The sequence below is a fragment of the Oncorhynchus tshawytscha genome, linkage group LG20, assembly GCF_018296145.1.
Source record: "Oncorhynchus tshawytscha isolate Ot180627B linkage group LG20, Otsh_v2.0, whole genome shotgun sequence".
Classification (NCBI taxonomy): domain Eukaryota; kingdom Metazoa; phylum Chordata; class Actinopteri; order Salmoniformes; family Salmonidae; genus Oncorhynchus; species Oncorhynchus tshawytscha.
Window position 1 is genome coordinate 46,775,015 of NC_056448.1, and position 10,000 is coordinate 46,785,014.

The 10,000-nt window shown below is 45.9% G+C and overlaps 1 protein-coding gene across 19 annotated transcripts in view; it reads left to right on the forward strand.

The window, feature by feature from the left end:
- The window catches only part of tcf4 (transcription factor 4), a 417,619-nt gene that overhangs the window by 335,807 nt on the left and 71,812 nt on the right, over positions 1 to 10,000 (forward strand). For 18 of the 19 annotated variants that reach the window (XR_006079479.1, XR_006079480.1, XM_042302739.1 and 15 more), the window contains one exon: positions 7,629 to 7,832. Coding sequence is in view for 17 of the 19 variants with exons in the window: in XM_042302739.1 (XP_042158673.1) it covers positions 7,629 to 7,832 (204 nt within the window). In the remaining 2 variants the exon portion in view is untranslated. The remainder of the gene's footprint in view (positions 1 to 7,628; positions 7,833 to 10,000) is intronic. The other variant, XM_042302740.1, reaches the window with a different exon arrangement.

A 10,000-nucleotide genomic window follows, 5' to 3' on the forward strand; every position in this document is an offset into this window, starting at 1 on the left:
CCGCAAAAAAAAGATTCCTGGACATCAGAACAGGGATCACTAACCTCGATTTGGATGAAGAGTTCTACTTCAACGAGTCGGCGACGCTAGGACGTACTGCTCACCCAGGACAAGGCCCTAATCTCGGACACTCAGAAGACGTACTGCTCACCCAGGACAAGGCCCTAATCTCGGACACTCAGAAGACGTACTGCTCACCCAGGACAAGGCCCTAATCTCGGACACTCAGAAGAGAAAGAGACAACAATGTAGAGGCCAGCGTGGCACCCTGATGAAACTATGGAGACGAGTAAATAACCCTCTGTTCTATTGGAGTACAAATCACTGGAGAACAAACTGGATGCGCTCCGTTCGAGACTATCCTACCGACGGGACCTGAAGACCTGTCATTTCCTGTTTTTCTCAGACACTTGGACGTGGATAATATTCTAAACTCGGCAACAACAACAAAAAACGTTCCCTTTTTCAGGATCTTTCAAAGATAAAAATCTAAATAACTTCCCAGATCTTCATTATAAAGGGTTTAAACACTGTTTCCATGCTTGTTCAATGAACCAAAAACAATTAATGAACATGCACCTGTGGAACGGTCGTTAAGACACTAACAGCTTACAGATGGTAGGCAATTAAGGTCACAGTTATGAAAAATTAAGACACTAAAGAGGACTTTCTACTGACTCTGAAAAACACCAAAAGAAAGATGCCCAGGGTCCCTGCTCATCTGTGTGAACGTGCCTTAGGCATGCTGAAAGGAGGCATGAGGACTGCAGATGTGGCCAGGGAAATACATTGAAATGTGAGACGCCTAAGACAGCGCTACAGGGAGACAGGATGGACAGCTGATCGTCCTCGCAGTGGCAGACCACGTGTAACAGCACCTGCACAGGATTGGTACATCCGAACATCACACCTGCGGGACAGGTACAGGATGGCAACAACAACTGCCAGAGTTACACCAGGAACGCACAATCCCTCCATCAGTGCTCAGACTGTCCACAATAGGCTGAGAGAGGCTGGACTGAGGGCTTGTAGGCCTGTTGTAAGGCAGGTCCTCACCAGACATCACCGGCATCAACGTCGCCTATGGACACAAACCCACAGTCGCTGGACCAATCAGGATTGGCAAAAAGTGCTCTTCACTGACGAGTCGCGGTTTTGTCTCACCAGGGGTGATGGTCGGATTCGCATTTATCGTAGAAGGAATGAGCGTTACACCGAGACCTGTACTCTGGAGCGGGATCGATTTGGAGGTGGAGGGTCCGTCAAGGTCTGGGGCGGTGTGTCACAGCATCATCGGACTGAGCTGTTGTCATTGCAGGCAATCTGAACATTGTGTGTTACAGGGAAGACATCCTCCTCCCTCATGTGGTACCGTTCCTGCTGGCTCATCCTGACATGACCCTCCAGCATGACAATGCCACCAGCCATACTGCTAGTTCTGTGTGTGTTTTCGTACAAGACAGGAATGCCAATGTTCTGCGATTGCCAGCGAAGAGCCCAGATCTCAATCCCATTGAGCACAATCCCATTGGAGATTATAACAGAACATTCCCAAGATGTTCAAATGTTCATAAATGACCAGCATGGTCATATAAGCAATAAGGCAGAACAGTTGAAACTGGAGCAGCAGCACGGCCAGGTGGACTGGGGACAGCAAGGAGTCATCATGTCAGGTAGTCCTGGGGCATGGTCTGTGGGCTCAGGTCCTCCTAGAGAGAGAATCTTGAGTTCTTCAAATATTTAGAACGCACACTTAGATTCACACAGGACACCGAATAGGACAGGAGAGGTACTCCAGATATAACAAACTGACCCTAGCCCCCCGACACATTAACTACTGCAGCATAAATACTGGAGGCTGAGACAGGATTCCCCTCTAATCAGGGGCTGATTTAGACCTGGGACACCAGGTGGGTGATTCCCCTCTAATCAGGGACTGATTTAGACCTGGGACACCAGGTGGGTGATTCCCCTCTAATCAGGGACTGATTTAGACCTGGGAGACCAGGTGGGTGATTACCCTCTAATCAGGGACTGGTTTAGACCTGGGACACCAGGTGGGTGATTCCCCTCTAATCAGGGGCTGGTTTAGACCTGGGACACCAGGTGGGTGATTCCCCCTCTAATCAGGGACTGGTTTAGACCTGGGACACCAGGTGGGTGATTCCCCCAGGTCTGGGGAATCAGGGACTGATTTAGACCTGGGACACCAGGTGGGTGATTCCCCTCTAATCAGGGACTGATTTAGACCTGGGACACCAGGTGGGTGATTCCCCTCTAATCAGGGACTGGTTTAGACCTGGGACATCTGGTGGGTGATTCCCCTCTAATCAGGGGCTGATTTAGACCTTGGACACCAGGTGGGTGATTCCCCTCTAATCAGGGGCTGATTTAGACCTGGGACACCAGGTGGGTGATTCCCCTCTAATCAGGGACTGGTTTAGACCTGGGACACCAGGTGGGTGATTCCCTTCTAATCAGGGACTGATTTAGACCTGGGACACCAGGTGGGTGATTCCCCTCTAATCAGGGACTGGTTTAGACCTGGGACATCTGGTGGGTGATTCCCCTCTAATCAGGGGCTGATTTAGACCTTGGACACCAGGTGGGTGATTCCCCTCTAATCAGGGGCTGATTTAGACCTGGGACACCAGGTGGGTGATTCCCCTCTAATCAGGGACTGATTTAGACCTGGGACACCAGGTGGGTGATTCCCCTCTAATCAGGGGCTGATTTAGACCTGGGACACCAGGTGGGTGATTCCCCTCTAATCAGGGGCTGATTTAGACCTGGGACACCAGCTGGCTGATTCCCCTCTAAATCAGGGACTGATTTAGACCTGGGACACCAGGTGGGTGATTCCCCTCTAATCAGGGGCTGATTTAGACCTGGGACACCAGGTGGGTGATTCCCCTCTAATCAGGGGCTGATTTAGACCTGGGACACCAGGTGGGTGATTCCCCTCTAATCAGGGGCTGATTTAGACCTGGGACACCAGGTGGGTGATTCCCCTCTAATCAGGGGCTGATTTAGACCTGGGACACCAGGTGGGTGACAATTAATTATCAGGTAGAACAGAAAGCCAGCAGGTTCCGGACCTCATAGGGAATCCCCTGCTGTAGACCATACTATTTACCCAGATAGTTTTCATCTATATTTTTTGTAGCTGTCTATTTACCATCACAAACCGATGCTGGCACTAAGACCGCACCCAGCGAGCTGTATAAAGCCATAAGCAAACAATAATTGTATTTAACCTTTATTTAACTAGGCAAGTCAGTTAAGAACAAATACTTATTTTACAATGATGGCCTACCCCGGCCAAACCCGTAACCTGGACGACACTGGGCGAATCCTATGGGCCTACAGATCACGGCCGGTTGTGATACAGCCCGGGATCGAACCTGGGTCTGTGGTGATGCCTCTAGCACTGCGCCACTCGGTCCCAAAAATGCTCATCCAGAGGCGGCACTTCTAGTGGCCAGTGATTTAAATGCAGGAAAAATTAAATCCATCTAACCTAATATCTACCAGCATGTCACCTGTGCATCTAGAGGCGAAAGAACTCTAGATCACCTTTACTCCACACACAAAGACGCATACAAAGCTCGCCCTCAAATATGTCCATTACTCTATCCTCCTGATTCCTGCTAACAAGCAAAAACTCAAACAGGAAGTACCAGTGACTCGCTCAATGCGGAAGTGGTCTGATGAAGCGGATGCTACGCTACAGGACTGTTTCGCTAGCACAGACTGGAATATGTTCCGGGATTCATCCGATGGCATTGAGGAGTTGACCACATCAGTTTGGCTTCATTAATAAGTGCATTGACAATGTCGTCCCCATAGTGACCGTACGCGCATACCCCAACCAGAAGCCATGGATTACAGGCAACATCCACACTGAGCTAAGGGCTACAGCTGCTGCTTTCAAGGATAGGGACACTAATCCGGACGCTTATAGGAAATCCCGCTACGCCCTTCAATGAACCATCAAACAGGCAAAGCATCAATACTGGACTAAGATCGAATCCTACTACACCGGCTCTGATACTCATCAGATGTGGCAGGGCTTGAAAACTATCACGGAAACCCAGCCGTGAGCTGCCCAGTGACGCGAGCCTGCCAGACGAGTGAAAATTCCTTCTATGCATGAGAGCACCAGATGTTCCTGACGACTGTGTGATCCTTTTCTCTCCAGATGGATTACCAGGACGCATACTCAGAGCATACGCTGACCAGCTGGAAAGTGTCTTCACTGACATTTTCAACCTCTGACCCAGTTTGTATGTTGTATTTGTATTCATTAGGGATCCCCATTAGCTGCTGCCATGAAATGCTTTGCTAGGCTGGTCATGGCTCACATCAACACCATCATCCCAGACACCCTGGACCCACTCCAATTCGCATTCCGCCCCAACAGATCCACAGATGACGCAATCTCTATTGCACTCCGCACTGCCCTTTCCCACCTGGACAAAAGCAACACCTACGTGCTGTTCATTGACTACAGCTCAGCATTCAACACCATAGTGCCCTCCAAGCTCATCACTAAGCTAAGGACCCTGGGACTGAACACCTCCCTCTGCATCTGGATCCTGGACTTCCTGATGGGATGCCCCCAGGTGGTAAGGGTAGGCAACAACACATCTGCCACGCTGATCCTCAACACTGGGACCCCTTGGGTGTGTGCTTAGTCCCCTCCTGTACTCCCTGTTCATCCACGACTGTGTGTCCAAACACGACTCCAACACCATCATTGAGTTGGCCGACGACAGAATGGTGGTAGGCCTGATCACAGATGATGATGAGACTGCCTATAGGGGGAGGAGGTCAGAGACCTGGAAGTGGTGCCAGACAACAAACTGTCCCTCAACGTGATCAAGACAAAGGAGCTGATTATGAACTACAGGAAACGGAGGGCCGAACAATGCCTCTTCCCCCTCAGGAGACTCAAAAGATTTGGCATGGGCCCTCAGATCCTCAAAAAGTTCTACAGCTGCACCATTGAGAGCATCTTGACTCTCTGCATCACTTTTTGGTACGGCAACTTGTCACGCCCTGACCTTGGAGATCATTTTTATGGCTCTATTTTGGTTTGGTCAGGGCGTGAGTTGGGGTGGGCATTTCAATGTTTTGTTTTTCTATGATTTTCTATACCTATGTTTTGGCCGGGTATAGTTCTCAATCAGGGACAGCTGTCTATCGTTGTCTCTGATTGGGAACCATACTTAGGCACCCTTTTTCCCCACCTGTCTTGGTGGGAAGTTGACTTTCTTTATGGCACTTAGCCTTAAGCTTCACGGTTTTGTTTTGTAGTGTGTATTGTTTTGTTCGGCGTCGTTTTCCTTAATTAGAGAACATGTACGCTCACCACGCTGCACCTTGGTCCGCTCCCTTCATCAGCCGTGACACAACTGCTTGGCATCCGACCACATGGTGCTAGAGAGGGAGTGAGGACGGACCTCACTGGGGCTGAACTCCCTGTCATCCAGGACGTCTATACCAGGCGGTGTCAGAGGAAGGCCCTTAACGTTGTCAAATCTTAGACTGTTCTCACTGCTACCAACGGGATCCTGAAAGACAGATAGTTAGTTAAATAGTTAGTTAAATAGTTAGTTAAATAGTTAGGTAAATAGTTTGTTAAATAGTTAGGTAAATAGTTAGTTAAATAGTTAGTTAAATAGTTAGTTAAATAGTTAGGTAAATGGTTAGGTAAATAGTTTGTTAAATAGTTAGTTAAATAGTTAGGTAAATAGTTAGTTAAATAGTTAGGTAAATAGTTAGTTAAATAGTTAGTTAAATAGTTAGGTAAATAGTTAGTTAAATAGTTAGGTAAATAGTTAGGTAAATAGTTAGTTAAATAGTTAGTTAAATAGTTAGGTAAATAGTTAGTTAAATAGTTAGTTAAATAGTTAGGTAAATAGTTAGGTAAATAGTTAGGTAAATAGTTAGTTAAATAGTTAGGTAAATAGTTAGTTAAATAGTTAGTTAAATAGTTAGGTAAATAGTTAGTTAAATAGTTAGTTAAATAGTTAGTTAAATAGTTAGTTAAATAGTTAGTTAAATAGTTAGTTAAATAGTTAGTTAAATAGTTAGTTAAATAGTTAGGTAAATAGTTAGTTAAATAGTTAGTTAAATAGTTAGGTAAATAGTTAGTTAAATAGTTAGTTAAATAGTTAGGTAAATAGTTAGATAAATAGTTTGTTAAATAGTTAGTTAAATAGTTAGTTAAATAGTTAGGTAAATAGTTAGTTAAATAGTTAGGTAAATAGTTAGTTAAATAGTTAGGTAAATATTTAGTTAAATAGTTAGGTAAATAGTTAGTTAAATAGTTAGGTAAATAGTTAGATAAATAGTTAGGTAAATAGTTAGTTAAATAGTTAGGTAAATAGTTAGGTAAATAGTTTGTTAAATAGTTAGTTAAATAGTTAGGTAAATAGTTAGGTAAATAGTTTGTTAAATAGTTAGTTAAATAGTTTGTTAAATAGTTAGTTAAATAGTTAGGTAAATAGTTAGTTAAATAGTTAGTTAAATAGTTAGTTAAATAGTTAGGTAAATAGTTAGTTAAATAGTTAGTTAAATAGTTAGGTAAATAGTTAGTTAAATAGTTAGTTAAATAGTTAGTTAAATAGTTAGGTAAATAGTTAGGTAAATAGTTTGTTAAATAGTTTTAAATAGTTAAATAGTTAGGTAAATAGTTAGTTTAAATAGTTAGTTAAATAGTTAGTTAGTTAAATAGTTAGTTAAATAGTTAGGTAAATAGTTAGTTAAATAGTTAGTTAAATAGTTAGTTAAATAGTTAGGTAAATAGTTAGTTAAATAGTTAGTTAAATAGTTAGTTAAATAGTTAGTTAAATAGTTAGTTAAATAGTTAGGTAAATAGTTAGGTAAATAGTTAGATAAATAGTTAGTTAAATAGTTAGGTAAATAGTTAGTTAAATAGTTAGGTAAATAGTTAGTTAAATAGTTAGTTAAATAGTTAGGTAAATAGTTAGATAAATAGTTAGTTAAATAGTTAGTTAAATAGTTAGTTAAATAGTTAGGTAAATAGTTAGGTAAATAGTTAGTTAAATAGTTAGGTAAATAGTTAGTTAAATAGTTAGGTAAATAGTTAGTTAAATAGTTAGTTAAATAGTTAGTTAAATAGTTAGATAAATAGTTAACCAAACAGCTACCCGGACCATCTACATGTTTATCTCATCACAGACGCTGCTGCTTCTGTTTACTATGTCAATATATTCCTACCTATATGTACATATCTACCTCCATTACCTCGTACCCCTGCACTTTGACTCTGTACTGGAACCCTGTGTATATAGCCAAGTTATCATTACTTATTGTGTATTTATTATTACTTTTATTATTATGTGTTTTACTTTTCTATTGTTTCTTTACTTTCTTTCTCTCTGCATTGTTGGGAAGGTCCTGTAAGGAAGAAATTCGCTGTTAGTCTACTGTCTCCTGTTGTTTACCAAGCATGTGACGAATAAAATGTATTCATTCAAATTCATAATTTATTCATAACCCATTCTGTACCTATTCATAACCCATTCATAAGCACTTAATCACCAACATGACCCCTGACCTCTAACCTCTGAGCCCTTCTGCCCCCCCTCCCCCTGCAGCAGAGTCGTATCGAGGACCGCCTAGAGCGCCTGGACGATGCCATCCACGTCCTGCGGAGTCACGCAGTCGGCCCCTCCACGGGCATGCCCGGCGGGCACCAAGACATGCACAGTCTCATCGGAGCAGTGCACAATGGGGCCATGGGGGGACTGGGCACTGGGTACGGCACGGGACTACTCTCTGCCAACCGCCACTCAATCATGGTAGGAACCGTCTTCTATTACTGAAAAGATGTCCTCAATTCTGTCATTCTCCCCAGTGTTGTATCGAGACGCACACAAGACAATGTTTGGGGCAGAGCAAGAATCGACATCACGCATATTCTAATGTTCCTGGATAGATAGTGACATGATGAACAGGGGATCGAGAGTCAAAGTTGGAGAGGGGTAGAGAGACAAGAGAGAGAGAGAGAATGGCTGGTGAGAAAGAGAGCGAAACAGTGTGACATAGAGAGAGGGGGGGGAGGTCTGTATGAACCCAGTCAGCACCTCCTCTTTCTCCCGGCTGCAGACTGGAGCAGAGCTGGACCTCAGGGTTGTCTTGACGATAACGGGACATCAGGGTTGTCTTGACGATAACCACGTGTTACTGGAGCAGGTCTTCTGGAATGTGCTACATGGTGATGCAATTGAAATAAGAACCCCTCGTCTCCCCTTCACCCACACACACACACACACACACACACACACACACACACACACACACACACACACACACACACACACACACACACACACACACACACACACACACACACACTCACTCACATTCACTCACACACAAACACACTGCTTCTAAAAGCAGTGGTTTTCCTGCATATTTGTATCAACAGCTTTTTAAGATCTATTCCCTGCACACTTGTTACCAGGGTGTTACCGGGGTGTTACTGGGGGTGTTACTGGGGTGTTACTGGGGGTGTTACCAGGGGTGTTACTGAGGGTGTTACCTGGGGTTGTTACTGGGGGTGTTACCTGGGGTGTTACCTGGGAGTGTTGCCGGGGTGTTACCAGGGGTGTTACTGGGGGTGTTACCTGGGGTTGTTACTGGGGTGTTACCTGGGGGTGTTACTGGGGTGTTACCTGGGGTGTTAACGGGGGTGTTACCTGGGGTGATACCGGGAGTGTTACCGGGGTGTTACTGGGGGTGTTACCGGGGTGTTACGGTGGGTGTTACTGTGGGTGTTACTGGGGGTGTTACTGGGGGTGTTACGGGGTTGATACCGGGGTGTTACCTGTGGTGTTACTGGGGTGTTACCTGGGGTGTTACTGGGGGTGTTACTGGGGGTGTTTACTGGGGTGTTACCGGGGTGTTACCTGGGTGCTACTGGGGGTGGGGGTGTTACTGGGGGTGTTACTGGGGGTGTTACTGGGGTGTTACTGTGTTACCGGTGTTACCTGGGTGTTACTGGGGGTGTTACTGGGGTGTTACCGGGGGTGTTACTGGGGGTGTTACTGGGGGTGTTACTGGGGTGCTACTGCGGGTGTTACTGGGGGTGTTACCTGGTGGTGTTACCGGGGTGTTACTGGGGGTGTTACCGGGGTGTTACTGGGGGTGTTACTGGGGTGTTACTGGGGGTGTTACCTGGGGTGTTACGGTGGGTGTTACCGGGGTGTTATGTGGGTGTTACCGGGGTGTTGCCGGGGTGTTACCGGAGGTGTTTACCAGGGGTGTTACCGGAGGTGTTACCAGGGTGTTACCGAGGGTGTTACCAGGGGTGTTACCGGGTGTTACCAGGGGTGTTACCAGAGGTGTTACCAGGGGTGTTACCGGGGTGTTACTGGGGGTGTTACCGGAGGTGTTACCGGAGGTGTTACCAGGGGTGTTACCAGGGTGTTACCAGAGGTGTTACCAGGGGTGTTACCAGAGGTGTTACCAGGGGTGTTACCGGGGTGTTACCGGAGGTGTTACCAGGGGTGTTACCGGAGGTGTTACCAGGGGTGTTACCGAGGGTGTTACCAGGTGTATTACCGGGGTGTTACCGGAGGTGTTACCAGGGGTGTTACCAGGGGTGTTACCAGAGGTGTTACCGGGGTGTTACCGGAGGTGTTACCAGGGGTGTTACCGGAGGTGTTACCAGGGGTGTTACCGGGGTGTTGCCAGGGGTGTTACCGGGGTGTTACCAGGGGTGTTACTGGGGGTGTTATCGGAGGTGTTACCAGGGGTGTTACCGGAGGTGTTACCAGGGGTGTTACCGGGGGTGTTACCAGGGGTGTTAGCGGGGGTGTTACTGGGATGTTACTGAGGTGCTTCTGGGGGGTGTTGCTGCTGCTATGTCTCTCAGCAGCCCTGGCCTAGGCCACCTCGCATGGCCAACTGCAGCCAGACCACGACGAAATAAAGGAAATACCATTCACATGCTGTCAGAGCTACT